This window comes from Elephantulus edwardii, unplaced genomic scaffold (genome assembly GCF_000299155.1).
Source record: "Elephantulus edwardii isolate Elephantulus edwardi_28Jun2011 unplaced genomic scaffold, EleEdw1.0 scaffold00065, whole genome shotgun sequence".
Lineage (NCBI taxonomy): Eukaryota > Metazoa > Chordata > Mammalia > Macroscelidea > Macroscelididae > Elephantulus > Elephantulus edwardii.
Window position 1 is genome coordinate 3,903,453 of NW_006399815.1, and position 25,627 is coordinate 3,929,079.

The 25,627-nt window shown below is 34.7% G+C and overlaps 1 protein-coding gene across 1 annotated transcript in view; it reads left to right on the top strand.

Annotated features, from left to right (window-relative positions):
* The window catches only part of SCAF11 (SR-related CTD-associated factor 11), a 52,116-nt gene that overhangs the window by 14,200 nt on the left and 12,289 nt on the right, over nt 1–25,627 (top strand). Inside the window, exons 3-8 of the mRNA XM_006888176.1 lie at nt 4,655–4,732; nt 9,285–9,379; nt 15,239–15,303; nt 24,006–24,058; nt 24,185–24,291; nt 25,137–25,238. Of these exons, the coding sequence (XP_006888238.1) occupies nt 4,655–4,732; nt 9,285–9,379; nt 15,239–15,303; nt 24,006–24,058; nt 24,185–24,291; nt 25,137–25,238 (500 nt within the window). The remainder of the gene's footprint in view (nt 1–4,654; nt 4,733–9,284; nt 9,380–15,238; nt 15,304–24,005; nt 24,059–24,184; nt 24,292–25,136; nt 25,239–25,627) is intronic.

Consider the following 25,627-nt stretch of genomic DNA (forward strand, 5'->3'; position numbering starts at 1 on the left):
GCCTCTTGGTCCAAGTATAGGTTTCGCATTAGCACGATCAAGTGTTCTGGGATTCCCATTCTTCTCAGAGTCAGCCACAGTTTGTTACATTCCACACAGTCAAATGCCTTTGCATAGTCAATGAAACACAGGTAGACATTCCTCAGCATAGATATTGAAATTTACTCTTTAAACACTTATCTTTAACACTTGCTTCTCTCTCTCTCTAGGAGGGTCTATCTGTAGGCAGCTTATGTGATTTAGGATAGAGTAGCATCAGAAAGCAAGAAATAATAGAATTCAAGAATCCTGAGTTCCCAAATAAGGAAGGTTTCCTATTCTTATATTTAAATTTGGGTTTGTCTAAGGTGGGAATTTACAACGCTGCAGAACTCTAGGGTATGGTTTACCAAAATCATTAGGAAGATTTTTTTTAATCAAAATTGCCTCCTTAACTAATATAATCTTAGTGCAGAGTACTCATAGTAAAATGTTTGTATCCTCTGTTTTAATACACATTATTACACTGTAAAACAGTGATCAAATTCTATTTTTTAGTTCAATCACAAACTTGAATGGTAATATTGAGCTACTTTGATTATTACGTTGATTTTTAAATTCTTGAAATCAAAGCTGTATTAGACAGATGAAAGTAATTGAGGGATAATTTGTTGTATATAAGAAAATAGGCATGGTGGTGGTTTTGTAGTATATAAAATAAGAAATTTGGGATTGTATTCAAACACTAAAATGTTACAATGTTTTCTTTGTTAACTTTAAATTTTACGGCTTACAACTTAAAAATTATTCTGATAATACTAACTGTACTTTGAAAATTTAAATATTTTAAGTTTTCCATATGAATATCTGCTAGTTATAATAATGAGAGATCTTTAAGAATGGCTAAAATCAGGCTTCCTCAAACTTTATTTTTAAAGTCTATTAGTAAAACTTTTCTATGAAAGCTATTTTGTCATCACATATTTACTACATTGTTATCTGTTAGTAGGAATATCTTTTAAACTTTGCTCTTAAGTTAGTGCTATAAATTTTCTATTAGGGACATTAAAAAAATGAAGATCTACTTTTATTAAAAACCTGCTTTTGTAAAAAAATCTTTTTCATTCTTTTTCATTAAATTTTTCTTTTAGTCCTATTAAACTACATTATATAGATTTCAGTTAGAAGAACTTAATTCCTTCTGTTACTTTTTAAAAATGCTTTGTTAAACTGTTATTTCCAAGGTCAGAAATGGATAGTATCACTTTTTAGTAGCCATAGCAAAAAATATTTTGTCTACCATTTGAAGTTTGTTTTCTTATTATTGCTTTCCTTAATTAGGGAGGATAACTTAGTTTTATTAAATGTTTCTGGTGGCTGAGCTTGAGACAAAAGTCTCTTTATAGTCTTAATTAAAAATTATATTTAAGAGTTGCATGTTTATAGTTAGTGGTAATATCAGTGGTTTTCATACTGCTTTTTATTTTATTTTTGTTTTTACAATAACACTAGAATTCTTTTGTAAATGAAATCTTAGACACATCCTTGGCAATTATGTCTAAGGAGAATAATGAAAAATAAATTCTTACTCAGAACTCCATTTTAAATAGATTAAAATGGAATGGCTGAGGTTAACAAAACTATACCAGATTGAAAATTTAAAGAAAAGACTGCCATTTAGCTAATGTCAACAAAAGCAATTTAAGAAAATTAGATAGTATAATTCAGTAGTTTGAAAGATTGAAAGTATTTGATCTAGAAGAAAATTCTTCAACACAATGACTTTCTTTGGACCTTACTGTGTTACATATTGGCATGTAATCAGAATAAATACTTCAGTGTCTGTATATGTCATGAAGTTTGCAAATTCCAATTAAAAAAATCTCTAAAAAGTCATGTTTCCCACATATGTTCACATCATGTTGCTGGTTATCTTTTTTTCTTTCTTTTTAATGAATCATATGTTTTTTCTTCTTAGTTAAGCTAGTTGAGGTTCACACATCTTTTGAGTGCTTTGCATGTATTGATTCAATTAATCCTCATAAAACCTTCAAAGATAATTTCATAAGTGACCTAGCTTAGGCACAGAGAGGCTATCTGTATCATTTATTCAGAGTTGTACAAGGTCACATATTTGACCCTAGGCTATACATTCATAACCTCTACTATTACTTACTTGTCATAGTGATTTTAAAGAAAACAAATTTTCATTATTTTTTTCAAATTTGCATTCTTTTATCCATTGCAGAATTCTTATTTAAATTTGTTTTTAATTAGAAATAATTTTTTTAACCTTAAAATACTATGTGGCAGGTTTTCTTTTTTAAATAATCTTTTAAACTATAAATGCAGTATTACATTAATTTGGTATCCTGATTTCATAAGTAAATGCTAATGTTAAAATAATTACAGAGGTAGTTATGATACTGTATTCTTTGAACTAGAATTGTTATTTGCAATGTATTATTTAAAAGATGTTGACAGCTTTGTTGCTACTTATAGCAAAGCTTCTTAAGGTTGAGCTTTCTGTAAGGAAAGCATGTTAAATCCATGTTACTGGAAGTAAGCTGAACTGCCTTCTGCTGGTCTGAACTGATTTGATATGATACTGTCACATTTTCTAATTCACATGTGGAAAGCTTTTTCTACCCAGGCATACTTAGGACAAGAAAAAAAAATTACATTTAACAAAGTGATTAAAAATAACTCCGTTTCTATTTTGGCTAATTCCAAGGTAACTCTTTAAGTTTTGTGAAAATATGTTAACCTCCTCAAGCTCATGTGTTGATTATTCTACCTGTTCTTCTTGTATAAATATAGTATATGCCAAAGCCCATAATAAAGAAAAGAACATAATGTTTTCTCACTAGGAAGTAATGTAATTTATTGCACGCTGGTGGCCTAATGGGTAAAGAGTTGAGTTGCCAACTCACAGGCAAGAAGTTCAAATCTACCTGTTGTGCCATGGGAGAAAAAGGGACCGTCTTCTCTCATACGATTTACAGCCTCTGAAAATCCACTGGAAGGTCAGCTGTAAATTGTTCTGACTTGACAATTCTGACTTGAACGTGAGTGAGATTTCATTAAAGGGAAGTTACTGTCAGAATAAAGGCATAGATATAATCCTTAATTTTATTAATTTTAAGATACTGTTTGTTTCAGAAAATATCTTCTCATAGCACTGAGGAAAGAATCATCTACTGTTATTTTTATTAATTATATTGTGATATTTTAAACTTGGTATTAAAGTCTAGGGGAGCTCTGGTAGAACTCAAGAGTGGAACTTCCCCATAAAGTATTTAAGGCTGCAGATTGCAACCTCTCAGCAACTCAATTATTTAGCAATTATGCCTCTAAGCTCCTTATATATAATACAGATTCACCCTTACATATAGCATTAAGTGTTTATCAGAGAAATTCTTAGTTATAATTGATGTAAAATAATTTTGAAGTGACAGGAACTATCTCAAAATAAGTAAATTGATTTAGAATTAGAGAGCGAGAGCCAGTTTGCTTAAGACATAAAGAATGCCACCCAATAAATTAACAGTTTACCTATTTTAAAAAGACAGAATAGACTGTTAAAAAGATGTCAGTTCAGACTGTTATGACATGCAGTTAAGAATGAGATAGCTCTAGATTACTATTATGGACCCATCTGAGATGCATAATTTAGAGAAAAAGGGCAGAATTCATCCCAACATATAAATAAAGATGCTAGGTTGTATTGAGGAAAAAATTTATACATTTATATGTATGTGTATTGATTATATCCAAAAGACTTAAACTACCTGCGTGTGTGGAGGGAATAGATACGGATGACTGAGAAACGGAATGAGAGGGATCTTTAATTTTATTCATATATTTGAAATGACTATATATTGTGTTTTGGGGTTTTTTTCTTGTTAAATTCGATTTTTTTTTAAATTTTTATTAATTTTAATGAAAGTTTACAGAGACATAGGGTTTCCAGTCATTCATTGTTGCACTTTGCTCCCTGCCCAACCCCTCCCCCAATTCATCTATATTATGTTTTTAGAAATTACTAATTTGGGATGGTAGATGTTAAGTCATAAAACAAAAAGATTTGTAAGGGACTCATTAAAGCTATCTTTTTTTTTTTTTTTTAACTATTATTATTTGTTTGTACCATCAAATCAGATCTGACTGGTACAGGAGGAGATTGTCCCTCCTTCTCCAATAGAGCATCTGGTGGATTCAAACCATATACTTCAGGGATTGCAGTGCAACTTCTTGCTGCTAGGCCACCAGAGCGTGCCAAAGCTATTCTTTATGATTTGGTTTTGCAAATTTAGCATAGCAGCCAACCTTTGATCTTAAAGCTGCTGAATTTAGCGTTGTCTCCTTTCATTATTTCATTATATCATGGGTAGCAGATCTTAACAGATGGAATAGAAAATCTTAATTGTTTTCCAGTTACCTTGCATGTAATGGTAGGTGCTAGAAGGTCTGAGTAAAATGAAACAAATGTAAAATTTCTTGCTGTGAGGCATGTTACAAGCTAAATGTGTCTCAGTTCTTTTATGATGTGGAAAAAGGGATGTTGTGTTATTCTTTTCTGATTTTTCTTGTTAAAATGAACTTATGTATGCTTGGCTTAGCTTCATTTTGCTCTGTTTTTAAAAAACTTGAAATATGTTTTCCTTTTTTTCAGACATTGGCATCATGTCCCATTGATCGAAAACCTTTTCGGGCAGTTTTTAAATTTAGTGCATTGGGAGGTTGTATTAAGGTAAGGCTTCCAGAACTTTTAATAAGTATATCGGTATTATGAACCTTTTTTCTTTTGCCTTCCCTAAGACAGAATATTTCAAGGAATTACTTTTTGATTGCCACAGTAAATGTTTCATATCTCTGATGCTCTAAAAAAGTTATAGTCTCAATTATAGACTGCTTACATTTTCATATTTAAAAATATTTAATGACCAAGTCAACAAAAATAGATGTAGAAATTACATTTTTATGGAAAATCTTTACAATGATATTTTTGTTCTTCAGTGGTAGTACTTGAAGAAAATGCTTAGGTGGAGAATGATGACGAGGTATATGGGACACCTTAAAAAATACTTTTTTAATTTCTAAGTGGTGACATGAAAAGTCTCTGAATGGCACCAAATAGTTGGCAATTTGGATTGTACTAGCTATACTCTGGTAGAAACAGGCCTGGAGATTTGCCTTCATTAGACAGTACAATAATCCTATCCCTATATTCAGTGGTTCTCCCTAAATGAATACAAAATAATTCAGAATGGTATGAGCAGATAACCTTGATCTTTTGTTAAGTCCACTTTTTGTTGTGGTGCTTTTTTTAATAACTTCTTTAAAATATATATACCTTTCCTTGGTGTTAATAATAAATTAAGCCATGATTAAGATATATGTTTAAATTTTTGTGCTCATATAAACAGAAGTAGAAACAAATTTCTTAGTTTATGAATAAAAGAAGGAAGAAATGATTTAGTAAAATGTGCAGGAAGGTAATTTCTTGAAGTATCATCAATAACATCATGAACAGCTGGAAATGAGAATAAACTTTTCCCAGATATCATCATTAGCTTGATTGTTTTACATGTGAGTAGAAAAGTAAATGGAAGCAGTGTATAACTATCCTATTTTCAGTAAAAATATACTTTATTATAGCTTTACTACATGACTTCTGATTAATGTAAGAAATAGACCAGAGTATAATTAAAGTAATATATACAGACATGTTTTGTGTAACTTGGCAACTTAAAATATGCATTTCTTACCATATGGAAATGTTAAAAGTGCAACTTCAAGAAAATCTATGAATGTAAGGATATAATACTATATTCAATTAAAATATAGTTGATCTGAAAGACATTCTCTATTTCTCTTGACTGTATTATTATGTTGCTAAAGATTCATTATCATAAACTAGCTCACAAAGATAATTTTCAATTAAATTTATTCCTTGAATTTTGTTTTGTTGCTTGGAATAAAATGCATAGTTTAAATATTTTACTTTAATTAGAAGTTTGGTGCAGTGCTTATCTTAACAGGTTTAAACTTTCTTGGGTAATCTGTGTTCTCTTAATATTGTGCTTTGATATTACGGTCTTTTGGAAAGAATTGAGTGTGGCACTTTTTCCTACTTACAGCTAAACTTCCTGAATAAAAAGTCTGTACTTCCTTTACACAACTCTAAGTGGCTTTATGTTTTCATTTAGCTTTCATTTCTATAATTTTGCTTTACCCACACTGCTCTCATTAAAGTTAAGAATATTTGTCCAACTGCCAAATCTCATGGTTTATTTTCAGTATATAATGTTGTTGACAACTTCATTTAGTTTCAAGGACATCCTTTAGTGGTTCTGTATATTTTACTTACCTGATTTTTTACAGTGTTCTCTGCCATCTCTCTACTATAATCATTGGGACTCCTCATAAAATCTTCCATTCTTCTGTTTAATTCTCTAGTATGCTCTCCCTAAATCATCTTGATTAGTTCAATAGCTATAGTTGGTTACTATAGTTGGTACTATAGTGGGCAAGTTTGTAAATGACCCAGGAAGCATCAAAAGAAGATGGAAGGGATACACAGAGTCACTGTACAAAAAAAAGACCACAGGAATTGATAGGAGAGCAGTTGACCTGTTTGAGCAGACAGATGCAGCTTTGGATGTACTCACCAGTTTATGCCAAGAAATTTGGAACACAGCTATTTGGCCAAATAACTGGTCCCATTCTCCAGAAAGGCAATCCAAGAGATTGCAGAAATTACCAAACAGTATCATTAATGTCACATGCAAATAAAGTCAGCGTGAAGAGCATCCAAAAAATACTGGAACAATACATTGACAGGGGACTGTTAGAAATGTAAGAGATCGTGGCTCCAAAGATAACATTGCTGGTGTAAGATGAATCTTGGTTGAAAGCAGAAAGTACCAAAAGAATGTCTGTTTGCATTTTATAGACTATGAAAAGGCATTTAACTGTGTACATTATAACAAACTACAACAAACATTGAGAAGAATTGGAATCCCAGAACACTTAATTATGCTTGTATGAAACCTAGACCTAGATCAGGAGACTGCTGTCTGAACAGAAAGTAAACACTGCATTTTTTGTTTAAAATCAAGAAAGGTGTACATCAGAGCTTTACCCTTTCTCCATACCTATTCAATCTTTATGAAGAGCAAATCGTTTGAGAGGATGGACTTTATAAATAAGAATGTTGCATCAGAATTGGAGGAAAGCTCATCAACAGCCTGTGGTATGCAGATGCACAACTTTCTCACCCATATCGAGCAGGACCCGAGGTGCTTATTTCAGAAGGTCAAAGACTATAGCCTTCAATATGGATTACATTTCAACATCAAGAAAACAAAAATCCTTACCACTGGGCCAGTAGGTAGCATCCTGATAGATGAAGAGAAGATCAAAATGATTAACAATGTCATCTTGCTTGAATCCACAGTTAACACCCTTGGCAACAGCAGTCAAGAAACTGAAATGCATATTGTAATGGGTAAGTCTGCAGTTGGGGACCTCTCCAGAGTACTGAAGAGCAGTGATGTCACCTTGAAACTTAAGATGTATCAGATGTAAGCCCTGTTTTTTTCCAGTTACTTCCTCTGCATCTGAAAGTTGGGTCAGAATTCATGTCTTTGAGCTGTGGCATTGAGGGAAAAGTTCTGACTATCCAAAAGAACAAACAAATATGTCTTAAATGTGCAGCTTTCCTTGGAAGGAAGGACAATGAAACTTCTATCTCACCTACTTTGGGCATGTTGTAAGAGTCCAGCCCTTGAAAAAGGACATCATTGACACAGGTTTCAGGTCTGCTGTTCACAGGGTCGCTATGAATCATGGTCAACTTGACGATACCTAACAACAACAATATTTAGTTGACTTCTAAAGCCGTCAGTAGTCCTGAGATCTCTTCCCTGATAACTAAATATATCTACTTGCTACTTACCTCCAACTAGAATACCTATTGTCCTCAAGATGAAATGAGCAAATCATACACTCATCTGCCCCATCTCTAAGCCCTGATTATTAGTAGTACCACAATCTGTCATTCAGATCAGAAATTTCTGAAAGTTCTCCCTTTACTCTCTCATCTTTGCTGATTCCTTTTGCTCATTGTCTTTAATTTGTTTCTTTTCAATCCTGTTATTTCCTCTTACAGGCCTTCATGCCATCCATCATTTAGGCTAGTGCTTTCCAATAAAAATATACCTACAAGCTACTATGTAATTTAAAATATTTTCTAGCCACATTACAGGAATAAAAAGAAACTTAAAATTTAATGTGTAGGTTATTTAATCTATTTCAACATGTAATATTTTTTGTTTGTTTTATTTCTAGTTATTTAGCATATACATTCTATTTGTACTCAGTCTTTGATATCTGGTACTGGTTTTATACTTAAAGAACATCTCAAAGTGAACTCTAAATCAAGTGCTCAGTTGCCATATGTGACTAGTGACGACTGTTAGATATCACAGATCTAGACCATTTAAGACCTTTTTTCTGGTTTCTTTGCTTTTATAATATCTTAACTGATTTATTTTCTATATACTGACAACATTACCAAAATCGATCATTTCATTAATTTACTTTAAAATTCTATAAATTAAAAAAAAAAATGCCTCTAGAATTTCTTATCCAGGACTCTTCACAAACTGGTTATATTTCATCACCCTCCTATTCTGCTATTTTCTTCCATATCTACATTAGCTCCCCACTATTCCGCAGACACATACCTCTTGCATTCTTTCCCCATCTTAAACATTATTTCCTTTGACAGATTTATACCCATTTTTAAGATCAGCCTATAAGTTAGCTACTTACTGGATTCTCTGACTTTCCCAAATAGTGTTCATTTCTCATGCTGGGAAAGGTAAAAAGATCAATGAAAGAGAGGAAGACACTCAGCCAGATGGATTGACACAGGGATTGCTCAAAGGGCTTGAGTATGTCTGAAATAATGATGGTACAGGGGTGCAGGACAGGACAGTGTTCAGATGTGTTGCACACGGAGTCGATGAGTTTTATTCAACTTGTCAGCACTTAACAATAATATATATACAAATGTCTGTGTTTGTATCTCTCTTTCATACTTAATCTATTTAAATGTCTGTCACTATTTGATGAGCCTAACATACTTAAAAACTTAAGGTGTAGCATGCTTAAATTGATAAAGCATATGTTTTTTTACTTCTTTATTCAACATTGTTATCATTTCCAGAGAGAATTGAAAATGTAACATTTATCGTACTGCATTATAGTTCTCAATGCTCTTCCTTTTCTTATAGGTTCAAGTAAAAAGACAGTCAAGAAAAATAAAAGACAAAAATGAAAGCTCTTTCAAACAGATCTCCTGTCTGGACAATTCTAAAAGCTATATAAGGTCCGTGATGGAATTTGAGGGTGGGATCCAAACAAATAGAATTAAAAGTTAGTTATATAAAAAGTACCTTTCCCCCCCTTTTTTCGTAATTAGGGTTTAAATGATTTTTTTTTAAGCATACTTGATAATTTAAAGAAGGAATAGATAGTTAGAACTTTGGATAAGATGGATTGACTGACTCACTGACTAGGATAATGGAGGTAGGTGTGTGAGAGACAATGAGGTTGCCTTATGATAGAGCAGGGTTCGGAGCTGTTGTACATAGGGTCACTGTGAGTCAGAGTCAGACTGTTGGCACTTAACAAGAACAACAGCCACCGTGGTTTTAGTACCCTGGAGATTGTGAACGAAGCGTAGGATCAAGCAAGGTTCAATCTGTTGGGCATAGGGTTGCTGGGAGTTGGAGTTGACACAGCAGTACCTAACACTAGCAGTCTTTGCTGAAAAAGAAAATCATTGTTTTCTATTTCTTTCTTTGTTTACTACCTGAAACTTTTATAACATATAATGTTACAGCATTACACATTTTTTATTATAATTTCTGAAACCTACTTTTTTTCTCAGAAACCAGTTAATAGTTAATGAATAAGCATGATTCTTCACCCTACACTTTGAATATGTTTACATTAGTTATATGTGGATTTAAAGTAGAAAATAACTAAAGAGCACAGCATTCTTCTTGAACAGTTAGAATTGAAACTACCCATTACGTTTCATATTTTGCTTCCCTTGTAATAAAGAGCTCCTGTAGTATAGTGTCTAACCATAAGGTCAGCAGTTTGAATCCACCTGGTGCTCTACAAGAGAGATTGGCAATCTCCTGTAAAGATTTATAGCTTCAGAAACCTAATAGAGGTTTGGGATTTGAGGTCTTTGTTGTAGCAGATCTTCTCTACTTTTTGTAACAGATGTTTAAAGAAAGTTTAACATATTTAGGTTTGTTGCTGTTAAAACCATTGCCATATTTTAACATAATCCCCTTGAAATGTTTAGTATTCAAATTCAATGGTGTTAAATGCCATCAAGTAGACTTGGACTTATAGTGACCCTAAGGAACCATATTTGAACCTTGCTCTATCCTTTACCATCCTCACAATCTCTGGTAATGTTCAGGCTTATTTTTAAAGTTGTTTTATTAGTACAACTTGTTAAGGGTCTTCCTTTCTCTGTCTCGCTCTTTCATGCTCACTTACCACGTTTCCTAGCATGATGTCTTTTTCCAAGTACTGGCCCTTCCTGACAACTTGCTCAAAATATTTGAGACAAATTTTTACCATCCTTGCCTTGATGGAGAATCATGGTTGCACTTTTCTCCAACACAAACTTTTTTGTTTTATCAGTCCATGGGATATTCAGTACTCTTCTCCAACATAAAAATTCATTGTTGGAATCCATTTTTCTTTAATCCTTGTTCATTGTCCAACTTTTAGATGCATAGGAAGCACTTGAAATCCATGCATGGGCTCAGGTAGGTACACCTTAGTCTTTAAATGGATACCATTTACAGTACGCAGGAGCAGTGATTTTATAAATTATTGCCTAACTTGGGAGGGACTGGAATGCATTATACTGAGTGAACTAATGCAGTCGCACAAGGACAAATAACTGTATAAAACCATTATTGTAGAATAAGGATCCAAGAAGGGTAGGAGAGGTTGGAAGCAGAGGGAGAGGGGGAATAATCATGAGGTTGTACAATTTGTTGGGTAGAGGGATGAGGGAAATTGAAAGAATTTGTTCTTGAAAACAGTGTATTCAAATTTTGTAAATAAACTAGTAGACAATTTTTTAAAAAGGATACCATTTTGTTTAGCAGTTTGGAGAGGTCCTTGAGAGTAGATTTTTTTCCAAATGCCGCTTATCTTCTGATTTCTTGATTGCTCTTACCATGGATGCTAATATGGATGCAAGGAAAATTAAATAGTTGGCAGCTTCAATCTTCATCATTCATGATGTCTTTTGGGTCATTGGTGAGGATTTTTCTTTTCTTGATAGTGAAAAGTAATCACATTGAAGACTGTAGTCTTAGATCTTCTGCACCAAGTGCTTAAAGTAATCTTTAGTTTTAGCAATACAGAATGTTGATGAGTCATCTAATATTATTGATGCCACCTTATTCTTCATATAGCTTACCTTCTCAAATGATTTGCTCAGCATGCAGACTGAATAGGTAAGGAGAAAGGATACAACATTGCCTGATGGACACTTTCCCTGATTTTAAATCATGCATTGCTCTCTTGGTCTGTTTAGACTACAACAAAGTAAAACCTTTTTGGTATTTGCTGCTTTTAGCCAAGTTCTTTCTAAGATCAGCAGTGATATACTTCATTCCAGGACCTCTTCTGGATCCATCCAAAATTCCTGGCATTTCTCCGTTGATTTGCTGTTTCAGTCATTTTTATAATCTTCAGCGAGAATTTACTTGTATGTGATATTAATGATGTTAATTAATGTATGTTAATTTCTACATCCTGTTGGATACCTTTTAATTAACAATAGTTTTTATTTTATTCATTGTTGTATGTTGATTAGATTACCTTTTTTATAAGTGGAAGCAGTTATGGATTTCTTCCAGTCAGTTGGCTAGGTCTTCCAGCTAGTTTTTCCAGATTCTTGGCTTAGGCTAGTGAACATATCTAGGGCTTTATCTTTTCATTGGAACACGACAGTTGGTATTCCATTGATTCCTGGGGAATTAAAGAGTCTTATACTGAATAATGTTATAGGTAGTCTTTGGGTTATGAAGGAAATTTGATCCTATGTCTTTAAGAATTTGTAAGTCCGTTGAAAGGTGCATACTCTTCTTACTGAGTTTTACATTAGTGTAAGAAAAGCCTGCTTTGCAACTTTGGTTGTGTTGTTTGTTTTTTTTTTCCTTTGCTTTGCAACTTTTAGAAGCTCCATCTACAGGAAGTGAAGGTGATTGTGATGAAGAATTTGTTGCTAGTTAGTGTAGTTGTTTTGCAGTGAGAAAAAATTTACATAAACATGAAATGTATTTTGAACTTAAACATTATACCCCACTGGAAGATGACAGCCGCCAACTGAAAGATGATAGCAAACTACTCTGCTTTGAAAATGTATGGCTCTCCAAGGTCCTGCCCGTGATATAGTTTCACTTATCAGGCTCCTGGACTTTGACCCTTAATTTTTTTCTATGCCTATTACTGTGAGACTAAAGTGCACCTAATCCAGGCCGTAGTCTTCACAGTTGCTTGTTATGCATCAGAGAGCTGGACAGTGACTAGGGATAATAGAAAATTGATGCCTTTGAGCTGTGGTACTGAAGAAGAGTGTTGAATATATCATGGACTCGCAAGAGAACAAACAGATTCATCCTAGAGAGGGTGAAACCAGGCTGCTCCTTGGAGGCAATGATTCTGAGGCTTTGTCTGACGTATTTTGAGCATGTGGCAAGGAAGCACCAGTCCTTGGAAAGGGATGGCATGCTTGGAAAGGTGGAGGGACAGAGAAAGAGAGAAAAACCATTGATGAGATGGCTGGATTCAGTGACTGGAGTAATGAGGGTAGCTGTGTAAGAGACAGTAAAGTTGACATAGAAAAGAGCAGGTTTCACAGCTATTGTACATAGGGTCACTATGAGTTGCAAGCAACCCCATGGCACATAACATTACTGTGATCATTCTCTACAGTGTAAAAATTAAAATCTGTTCTTATTTAACTTCATAGCCATGACAAAACCCATTCACATCATACCAAATCACTGACTAAAGGGCAAGTAGGAGTTGTCCTTAAGTTGAAGTGCCTGTTGTAGGGGCTCTTGAGTTTGTTTTGTCTCGGCAGTTCATAAAATAATAGTACCTAATCTTGCCTCTTCCTCATAATAACTATGGTGCTTAAACCTATTGTTTATGATTACTGTGTCAATCTGTCTCATGAAAGATCTTCCTGTACTGTGCCGGAAAGTTTAGTTACTAGCTTGTTCTAAACATTTACATCTATATTGACACAAAATCTTTTTAGAGCTCTGCAGAAGTTTTTAAGTAAACCATCAAGGTCATAATTAATGGTGTGACTCATTAGCATATTTTCTTAAGAGAGTACATTTAATTACTAAAACAGTTGACAAAAGTCCCCAAAATTACTTGTTTTTCCTTTAATTTATAACATGGTCGCTCCTTAGAGTTTTAACTGTTGGAGATTAAGGGCCTTTGACAATCTGAAGAAAGCTGCAGATATCTTCTCAAATAAACTTAATTTTTAAATGTAAAAATCTTACTTGTTTTGGGGGAATTTTTAGACCATCTATTTCCATGACCCTATCCTATACAAATTGATTATCGAGTTTATTTTAATAAAATTTGGTATAAAACTATGAATGGTGAGGTTCCCATTTCTTTGCATAGCAGATAATGGAAATCTCACCACTAGGAGTACTGTGATGGTCTAGTCCATAGAGAGTTGCACTGCTTACTCTTGAGTCAAGCACTATTTCCTCTGATGGTTCAAAACTACTGGCCACTCTTTGTGATATCTCCTTGGGATTTACAGCTTCCAGTAACTCCACTGAAAGAGTCACCTGTGAATCAATTCTAACTTAACAACAGTAAGGTTTTAAGGGAGAAGTTTTTTGGGTTTTAGATTTTTCCCCATGTATAAAGTAGAATCTTTTACAGGCTTCAGTCTTTGTACAGCTTCTATGACTTGCTATCAAGGATATGTATTTTGTCCCCCTTTTTTTATTTATATTAGTTTGCTTACAAAGTTCATAGACATTGTGTTTCACACTATTCTTCATTCATACTGTGTTTCACACAATTATTCCCATGTATTGTGTTTTATAAAACAGATCACCATTGGGCCTTGCTCCATCATTACCCACTTTTAAGATCCCCCCAGATCCTTCCCATTTTTTTCCACTCCCTCCACCCACGAAACTGCAACCCTGTGGTTTCACCACTATCTATTCTCACCCCTCACCTCTCATCTCTTCCCCACCTTGTGTTTTCATACATGTTTTACTAGTTACACTTCTGTTTTTACAATTATTATTTTTATGCAATATTTGTCCTTATGAGACTGAGTTCACTTAACATATTGCTCTTCAGTCTTTCCCAAGTTAAGTATTATTTTTCAGAATTGTTGCTCCTGAGACAGGATATGCATTTTTGTGTTTTGTTAGAATTACCTGTTTTCCTGGATCTTACTGAGAGTGACTTAGTCATTACTTTGTGACCTGTTGGACTCATTTATATTTGAAACTAGCATAGCTGAGTTGATCTGCATGCTTAACTTTTTTTCACTCAGAACTTATGGAGAAAGCTGATGCAAAATAAAAAATTGGTTTTGCCCAGCAAATCAGATCCTTAATGCTTTCTGCCAGTGTGAAAAATTCTCTATCAGTGGTTAAATATTTATAGCACTCTTTTTCTCATCTTTTTATCATTTTTTTGCTAATTTTAATTTTCTGTTTATTGCATGTGCCTGTTCTCTCTAACATGCAAAATTCCTTCCATTTTGCCTTTCCCTTTTAAAATCCCATAATGTTTACACAACTTCTTTCATACACTTTACCTTTTCTAGGGAAAGGATTTTGGTTTGTATTTTTTTTCCTTGATAGTGAACTTCCCTTTTAAGTCATTGGCATGGTTACTAGTATCTGTTCTTATCCATGACTTGGTAGCTAGCCAGCCCATAAGATTATTATTTAAAGACTAAGATACCTTAAATTTGTAGCCTGACATTTTAATATCTTGTAGGAGCCGTTGAGATTGTTCCTTAAATCACTTATCAGACTTTTGAGATAGTTAATAAAACTTGATGCGTAATAGAGTTCTTTAGTGACTAAAAAGAAATAACAATTTTCTCTTTTTTTCACCTTTTCCTTGATATTTACAGAAAACATGCTTTCATAAAAGAGGGTTTATTAAGTGAACAGTTTTATCACTTGAAGATGATACATAGTAAGTGACTTTTTGATTTCTACCTTTTTATTGTTTTTCATTTCATAGTTATGTCAGAATTCTCTGTTTTTGTTTGGAAAAAAAGTTGTGCAGAATTATGCTGAGCTCTGTTTATGATGTCAAGCCTATTTTGCTTTCATGGAATTATTTATGCTGTTCCTGAGCCTTTTCCCCCTTTATGCTCAGCTTGGAGGGAAGAAGTAGTATTTTTCCTACCTGGTTGGTATTTAGCAAGCTATAATGTGGTCTTACTCATTTATTAGTACAGAATCCTTTAACGAAGATAAAATAAAATATCCTGTGGGCTAACAATTATTAGTAGTAACTGGGAGGTGAATTTATAATTCCCAGATACAGTCATGGTTTGGCCCCTGGCTATTTCTGTTGGAAACTGTTGTTGGAAATAAAGCATCTCTTCTGACTTACTTACTTTTATTAATTGTTAAGTATTTCTGTGTTTTGTTTTTATCTGAAATATGGCTATAATACAGGAAAGCTTTCATATATATATATTGTCAAGTTGGAACTGGCTGATAGTTGACCATCCAGTGAGTCTTTAACTCAAGGTGAATCAGATCTAGGAGTAAAGCCCCAAGTCATAAAGATCATCAGAAGACAAAGTGGGACCAAGCTTAGAAGGCCTAGCCCATGGTATAAAAAGGCTGACAAATAGAGCCAGAAGTGCACAGCCAGGAGAGGATAAAATTGATCAATAAGACCTTCTAAAGGTTATCAGTGTGTGCATCAAAACCTTTTTTCCAGCAGGGTGAAAAGAAAACCTACAGACTGGGAAAAAACATTTGGCAATACCATCTCAGACAAGGGTCTTATAAAAAAAATTTACAGAATCCTGCAGGGCCTCTAGAAGAAAAAGACTGGTAACCCAATTACAAAATTGGCAAAAGACTTGGGAAAACTTTTCACAGCAGAAGACATCTGGATAACCAAACAGACACATGAAGAAGTGCTCAAAATCACTGGCAGTAAGAGAGATGCGAATCAAAACCATGAGATACCATCTCACCCCAGTAGCTGTGGCAAAGTTTAACAGGACAGCAAGTAATAAATGTTGAAGAGGAAACAGAGAGGTAGGAACTCTCATACACTCTTGGTGGGATTGTAAAAGAGTACAACCACTCTGGAAGAACAGAGACCCAAATACTTATAAACCAGTATTCACAGCAGCATTATTCACCATCACAAGACCATGGAAACAACCCAAATGCCCAGCCACAATCAAATGGATTGAGAAATTGTGGTGCATTCAAACAATGCAGCACTGAGGAGCAACAATTTTGAAAATTACTACGTAACTTGGGAGAGACTGGAGAGCATTTTGCTGAATGAACTAACTCAGTCTCGTAAGGACAGCTACTGCATAAAACCATTATTGTAGAAGTAAAAAGATAACTACTAAAATGTGTATGAGGATCCAAGGTGGTAAGGGGTTAGAAAAGAGGGGTGAGGATGGTCAGGGGAAATCATAGAGTCAAGCAATTTGGTGGATCTGTTGTTGTTGTTGTTGTTATGTGCCGTCGAGTCGCCTACAACTCATAGCCACCCTATGTACAACAGCCCTAAACTCCGCTCTGTCCTGTGCCAATCGCACTGTCTCTGACACTCCCATCCCAATTATCCCAGTCACTGAATCAATCCACCTCATAGAGGGCCTTCCTCTCCTGCGCCGTCCCTCCACCGTCCCAAGCATGATGTCCCTCTCCAAGGACCGGTCTCTCCTCACTACATGTCCGAAGTAAGTTAGACAGAGCCTCAGAATCCTTGCCTCCAAGGAGCCACCCGGTTTAACCCTCTCCAGGACAAATCTATTTGTTTTCCTAGCAGTCCATGGTATTCTCAGTACTCTTCTCCAGCACCACAGCTCAAAGGCATCAGTTCTCCTTCTATCCTCCTTGGTCATTGTTCAACTCTCTGATGCATAACAGGTGATTGCGAAGACTATGGCCTGTATCAGACGCACCTTAGTCTCCAGAGAGACACCACTGCTCTTCAGCACTTTGGAGAGGTCCCTAACAGCAGACTTTCCCATGGCAAGATCAGGCAGGAATCTGGAGAGACAGGGTAATGGACATAATTCAATAATGATTAATTTTATAAAACATACTGAATGGTAATAATATGAAACAATGTGAATAAATGATAGTTTGAAACAAAATGTACATGAACTTTGTACAGCAAACCAATTTTTTTTTTTTTTAATTTTTTTTCTTAAGAGAAGAGCACTTATTTTCCAAGTTTGGATACAGTTGGTTTTTATTTTAAATAGAATTCATGAATTCATGTTCATGTTTTTTTCCAAAGTAAATGATAATGTGCAAATATTCAACATAATTAGTCACTTGAGAAAAGCAGATTAGAATCACTGTAAGATAACACTTAATACCAGTTACGGTGTCTATTATTTATAAAATAGGAAAGGACAAATATTTGTAAAGATTTGGAAAAATTGGGAATTAGTCTGCATTGCTGATGAGATTTTAAAAGGGTCCAAGCAGCTGCTGTGCAAAAGGTTGGCAATTCCTAAAAGAATTAAACACGAAATTATTATATAACTTAGCAATTCTTCTTGATATATACCCGAGGTACCTGAAGACAAACATGTGGGTGTAGCAGCACTATTCATAATCACCAAAGAAAGGGAAAACTACCCCAGGTATCCATCAGCTGGTGAAAGGATAAGCATAATTAAATGTATCCCTTCCGTGGGATACTACTTGGCCAGAAAGAAAATTCACATTCTTTTACATGATACTGCATAGATAAACTTTTTTTTAAAAAATATTTTGTGTGTGTACTGTTAAATCAGATCTGACTGGTACAGGAGGAGATTGCCCCTCCTTCTCCAGCAAAGAATCTGGTGGATTAGAGCCACTCACCTCTGGGATTGCAGTGCAGCTTCTTGCCACCAGAGCTCACCAATAGATAAACTTTTAAAACATTTCATAAAAAAAAAAAATACATGTATAAAGAGTATAGGCAGTATGGGAACAACCAAATAAGTCTGGCTTCTGCTAAAGCCACAAAAGCAGAACTGTCCCCTTCAACAACATCTGCAGTACAGAATTAGTTTCTATAAGTCCCATACTCCTGCACCTCCTTCTACTAATTCTAATACCAATCTTACTGCTCTACTGGGACCAAAATCCATTGCCATAACACACTTCATAGAACTGTACTCACAGGTAGGGGCTTATGAGGGACATTTGCCGGAAATAATTCAGGTCAGTAGCAGGATGCAATCCCTCAGTGTAGACAGCTTCTCAAGCATAGTTTCAGGCCCTTTGGCCTTCAGCCTCATGGCTTAGGTCACTAGTACAAAGTTCCCTTAGTCCTGCCAGTTACAGTGTCTCTGTCTCTAGCTCCGTGGAGCAGCAGTCCTAAGTCAACTGTGTCTCAGGTTAGTCTCTGATTTTCTGTTGAGGCTGATGTAACTCTTGTACTTCCTCTTGCTTAGATTTCCAATTTCTGCTGCTGAAACCATTCAGTGTTAACCTAATGAGATGGTGAGACCAGCCACTCACCTAGTAGATGGACTTAGCATACCCTGTTTGTATTATCCTATACATCTACATTGCAAAGTCAAAGTCATTCACTAAGAAAGCCATTTTGAACAATGAACCCTTGACACCACAGTATGTCAGAAACAAAAAAACAGATGTTGTATGACTCCACAAGATGATATATCTAAAATAAATAAATCCACCAAAGCAAAATTGGATACGAGGAGCTGCTGAGGGAAAATGAGAATGGGAACTTTTAAAAATAAATTATCATAAAAATTATATTTTACACCATATCAATATTTGGGCTATTTTTTTTCCTGATTGGAATTACTATTATTTGTTAAGTTAAATTTACATGTTGCTAAGTATTCTACCTTTGATAATTTGTTGTTAAAGTCAAATTGTATTAGAGTGTTTTTTTATTTTCGATCTCTGGTCTTTTTTGTTTGTTTCTTAAAGAACTTTAGATATAAAAACTTTTTTGCATGTCAGCTCTGTAGATTAGCAGCCGTATTAACAATAAGAGAGGGAAATATATATGTATAGTGCTTTTGTTTGGCAATTCCAGAATCTGATAAAATTTACTACTAAGGAATATTTAATGATAGTGCAGACTTCTCTTTGATGCTATATGTTAGTCTTAAGGTTACTTAAATCTTCACCTGTACGTGCTCTTATTTTCAAGAGAAAAACTAGCAAATCATAAACTTCTAGAGTCTCAATATATTAAGTGTCACATATAAGAATATGGTGCCTTCTGATTTGTGATTTTGTTTTACTATTCAGAATGTGAAATACTAAACATTTAATAATCTAGTGTGGTATGTAACATAAACCAAAAGGTCACTAGTTAAGATTTATCTGTGGGAGACAGTAAGCAGTCTACTCCTATGAACGTTTACAGTCTCAGAAACCTGCCAAATGGAGAAGGAGAGTTGCTGTGAATTGGAACCAACTTAGAAGCAGTGAGTTTAGTTTAGGAAGCTAACTTGGAATTAATTAATTATAGTACTTTATAATTGAATTTATATTTTAAAAAACTGTTATGCCAGAATATAATATTGCTGAATACTTTCAACTTAATGCCATATTAAGGTAAAACACCAGAAGTCATTTGTTTGCTTTAGAAAAGGGGGAAATGCTCATTTTGCTTTATGAGTGTGTAATATGAGAATAAAGGAACTCTGATGGTGTAGTGGCAGCATAGTCTGTAGGAAGTTGTACCATGAAATGAACCAAAAGGCTGTACCTCTCTAATGGTTCTAATCCGTTAGCAGCTTTATAGGAGAAAGGTGGGCTGTTTCTTCCTGTACACTTTGCAGCCTCTAAAAACCCTTGGAGAATCAGCTATGAGTTCGTTCCAGATCAGTGGCAGTGAATTGAGATTAGGTGATGGCACAGTGGTTAATCATTTCCCTGTTAACCAAAAAGTTGACAGTTTGAACCCACTCAGCATCTTTACAGGAAATATATTTGGTGGCATGCTTCGGTGTTGATTATAATTTAAAAAAACCCAATGGGAAATTACGTGAGATTACTGAGTCAAAAATCTAATTTATTTAATTTAACAGCAGCAACAATAATGAAAGAATATAGTTGCCTTGGGAATTATGAGTAAGTGTTTTAACTGAGCCAGTCTAGGCTGATTTCAGGAAAGCTGAGTACTTATTGACAGTGCAATTAATTTTTCCATTATTTTACTTTTTTCACTTTTGGGGCCTGGACTACAAAGCCAGAGTTTGAGTTACCTTTTGGAAAATTACACCCTGTCTTACAGCTTTAACGTAAATGCTTTTTCTTCTTTGAGTTTAAATACTGCATGCCATGTAAAATAGCTTGTATTTAGTTATTACTACAGAGAGCTGGACAGTGACTATGCATAAAATAGAAGAAGAATCAATGCCTTTGAGTTGTGCTGGAGAAAAGTGTTGAATATACTATGGACTGCCAAGAGAACAAACAAGTCTGTCCTAGAGAGGGTTAAACCAAGCTCTTCCCTACAGGCAAGGATTTTGAAGCTTTGTCTTACATACTTTGAGCATGTATCCAGGTGTTCCCAATTCTTGGAGAAGGACGTTGGGTTTGGAAGGCTGGAGGGACAGCGCAGAAGAGGAAGACCCAGGATGAGAGGGATTGACTCTCTTTCTGGAGAAGTGGGATTATGTATATTAGAGAAGATGGATTGGCTCCGGACGGGGCAGGGTTCAGAGCTGTAGTGCATAGGGTTTTAATGAGTCGCAGGCAACTCAATGGCACATAACAAGTATGTATTGAGCACTAATTGAAGACCAGATGAGTTGTGAGATGACATCCAGAATATCATCTTAAAGAAAGGACGGGGAGAAAGAAAAGGCCTACATATGTGTCAGAAAAGACTCTGAAAATTGCACTAGAATGCAAAGCTGCCAAAACAGAGGAAAGAAATGTCAGAAGAGATGAACAGAAGATGTCAGAGGGCAGCTCAAGAAGACAAACAAAAGGAAAGAATGCTCTTTGCATTTTTTAAGTTGAGAGAAATTAAAAATTCAAGCCTCAACTTGCAATAGTGAAAGGATTCCATGGGCAGGATATTAAAAATGCAGGAAGAATCAAGAGAAGATAGAGGAAATTACAGAATCACTGTCCCAAAAAGAATTACTTGGCACTAAAACATTTCAGGAAGTAGAATATAATCAAGAACCAGTGATAATGAACATGTACAAACTACCCTGAAGGTAAAGACAAAATATTGTTACATACTACCAAGTCAAAACTGACCCATAGCTTACCCTCCAGTGGGTTTTCAGAGGCAGTAATGAGAAGATATTGCCCATTTTCCCCCCACACTGTGTGTGGCTTCAGGTTGACAAAAGATAAGGCCCCAGAAATTGATGGAATACCAATTAACATATTCCTACAAACAGATGTAGGCCTGGATGTTTTCACTAGTTTATACTAAGAAATTTGAGAGACAGCTAACTGATCAACTGACATGAAAAGATTCATATTTGTTCACAGCCCCGAAAAAAAGAGGAACACAAAGAGTGTGGAAATTATATAATCACAGGCAGATATAAGAATGGAAGTATACATTGACCAGGAACTACCAGAAATTCAAGTTGGATTCAGAAAAAAAATGGAAGAAAAGATATCATTGCTGGTGTCAGATGGGTCTTGACTAACAGCAGCAAGTACTAGAAAGAGATGTTGTTGTTGTTAAAGTAAATCTTCAAAGTTATTTGACTGTATGGATCATAGTAAATTATGGCTAACATTGAAAAGAATGGGAATCCCAGTGCTTATTTGTGCTCATGTGAAACCTATACCTAGACCAAGAAGTTGTTCTATCAATGCCATTTTTTTAGTAAAAGGACCAAATCTCATTGAAAATAATAATTGATTGAAGCTTTTAGATTGTAAAATGCATATAAGAACATTTCCCCCTAACAGAAAGCAAATAAAATATCAGACTACTAGACTTATAATAAAAGGTAGATCATCTCCATAATGCAGGTTGTTAATGAGTCTTCCTCCGATGTTGATACCACATTATTCTTCACATAGTATGATTAAAATTATTAGCTCAGCACATAGGCTGAGTAGGTATGGAGAAAGGATAAAACCCTGTTTCATACCTCTGGATCAGGAAGCAGTCATCAGAATAGGGCCAGGGAAACACTGCATGGTTCAAAATTGGGAAGCGAGTATGCCAGGAATGTGTCCTATGTCCGTACCTTTTCAAGATGAGGATGCAAAACAGATCATCTGGGAGGCTGGGCTCTATGAGGAAAGGTGTGACATCAAGATTGGAGGAAACCTTATCAACTTGTGTTATGCAGATGTCACAAACTTGCTTGCTGAAACTGAAGAGGACCTGAAGCGCTTGTTTCAGAAGGTCAAGGACTGCAGCCTTCAATATGGATTGCAGTTCAACATCAAGAAAACAAAAATTCTCACCACTGGGATGATTTGCAACATCGTGATAGACCATGAAGAGATTGAGATTGTTAACAACTTCAGTTTGCTTGGCTAACACAATCAACACCTTTGGGAACAGCAGCCAGGAAATCTGAAGAAAAATTGTACTGGAAAGTCTACTGTCAGGGACCTCTCCAGAATACTGAAAAACAACGATGTCAGCCTGGTGACCAAGGTGCACCTGACTTGGGCCATGGTCTTTGCAATTACTTGCTATGCATCAGAAAGCTGGACAATGACTAGGGATAATAGCAAAATTTATGCCTTTGCGCTGTGGTGCTAGAGAAGGGTATTGAATATATCATAGACTGATAGGAAAACAAACAGATTCTTCCTAGAGAGGGTAAAACCAGGCTACTTCTTAAGACAAGGATTTTGAAGTTCCAGCTGACATACTTTGGGCATGTGGCAAGGAGGGACCATTCCTTGGAGAGGAACATCATGCTTGGGAGAATGAAAGGACAGCGTAAGAAAGGAAGACCCTGGATAAGGTGGATTGACTCAATAACTAGAGGAATGGGGGTAGGTCTGTTGGAGACAATAAGGTTGGTTCAGGATAGAGCAAGGTTTAGAACTTTTGTACATAGGGTCACTATGAGTTACAGGCGACTCGATGGCACATAACAATGTGTGATGTTAAATAGAAAGTTGACTGATTTCAAATAGACTGACAGAAGAAATGGTAAATGCCACTGTCTATAATATTAAGAAGAAAAGTCAGTAACTCTTGTGTCGTATGTTGAGCTGAAACCTAAAAGTCATTTGCATAGTGGACTTTTTAAGGAAAGATCATTAGTAAAACCAGCACCCCAAGTTATTACAGGTCATAGATTTATTGATTAGATCCAGTGTCCTGATAGTAAGTAAAAACTAAGAGCAATAATCTACAAAGATGTTAATAAAATTTTTGCGATTAACAATAACTATCCCTTATCTTGGAAGATAAAGAATTTTTTTTTCTAAGAAAAAGACTAAAACTTCTGATAATAAATCTCCAGATGGGAAAGATAAAGCAGAACAGAGAAACAAGTCAAATGGCATAAAGACTACATTGAAACAGAAAGCTCTATCTGAAACTACATCTACTTTTCATTCTAATTACAAAGTTTAAAGGGAGAAGGTACTAATTTGGATGACGTGAGTACTGTGAGTAGCAGAAATGTGGTTCTCCTTATTTATGGTATTAAGATAAAGTAGCCCAAATTTTTTTGTATCTTTGTACAGGAAACTCTTTGTACAGTGAAACAGGAGAAAAGAAAAATGAAAAAAGAAATAAGGTTTGTTGAAGTAAAATTCTTTGATAATATCGCTTAATAATTATATACTGTGCTTCAGTTTATCAAATATTTTTATTTTACTATGGAAGTTTTGTTTATTTCATTAACCACTTTTCCCTTTTCTAGCCTCGAAGTTCAAACTCTACAAATCAGTGCTTCAGAAATTTTTTCTTCAATGTATTTTCTTCTGGTAGTCACACTGGGGAATTTTCTTATACTCATAAAGCATACTGGTTAGTATTTTCTACTTTGAATTGATAATGGTTTTTATATGTTATTTTAATCATAATGATTAATTTTCAGTAGAAACTTAAGCTCCTAGCTCCAGCAAAAGTCATGAAATGCTTACTTCATATTTTAATAAATAAGTTAGCCCTGACAGTGAGAACACTTGTTAATTTTATGAGCCTTTCTGTTATACAGAGGCTGCCTTTGTCAGATGCACTTTGTTTTTGTTATTGTCAAGTTTTTTTACACAAGTTTTTGTGCACTAGAGAAAAGCATATTCATTTTTAAATCCATAGTGGCTGACATATCCGTATTTGTGGAATATAAACTTAATTTGGGGTTTATAATCATATAGAGTTGGTTAAACCACTAAGAATAATATTGTGTGACTTAATTTTAGAATTTAACAAGATAACAAAGAAAACAATTACTTGTTGAGACACCTTTTAATAAGTTAAACTTTCCTATTTTTCTTTTGTTACTCATCTTTTTTCTTTCCCCCATGTGTGTTTAAGTTCAGAGGGAAAGCTATTGCAGCTAAAATATCTGAAATTTCCTGAAGTGCTTACTGATACTTTGATGCATGGGACATAAGGATATTAGTCTAAATTAACTTTTGTCACTCTATTATTTGTGATGTTAATTCAAACATTTTTATGGATCAGAAAAATGAATTTTATGTCACTTTACTGCTGTTATGTGTTCATTTTTAAAGTCTTTAAATAGAAAACAGTTTTTATTCCTTTAATTGGTATTCATAATGCTAGAAAACTTCTGTACTGTGAGAAGTTTTCTTACAATTTTTAACATTTTTTAGAATTCTAATTAAAGTCTAATATTTATCTTTTAGTACAGAATTTATAGAAGTCGGTGAAATCACTACAGTGATTAGGCAGAAAAGACAGGAACTGGAATTGTCTTGGTTTCGTGATACACTGCCTGGAATTGGAAGGTAAAGAGTGTGTGTGTGTGTGTGTGTGTGTGTGTGTGTGTGTGTGTGTACACTAAAGTATTACATACTAAAATGAATGCAAGAAGTTATTAATACTTTAAGCAGAAAACACATCAGTCTTAAATGATGAATTCCTGAAGAACTTGTTTACAAATTAAGTCGGCTGGCCTAATGATAAGAATCTGCACTGCAGTCCTGAAGGCATGCAGTTTGAATCTACCAGCTGCTGCATGGGAAAAAAAAAGGGTAATCTCCACCAGTGTGATTAATTGGCTCTGAAAACCCACTGGACGGCAAACTATGGATTAATTCCAACTAGTGGTACACAACAACATGAAAAGTTAGGGGTTGTTTGTTTTTTTTTTCTTCCAAGTGTTTAGTAGAAATTG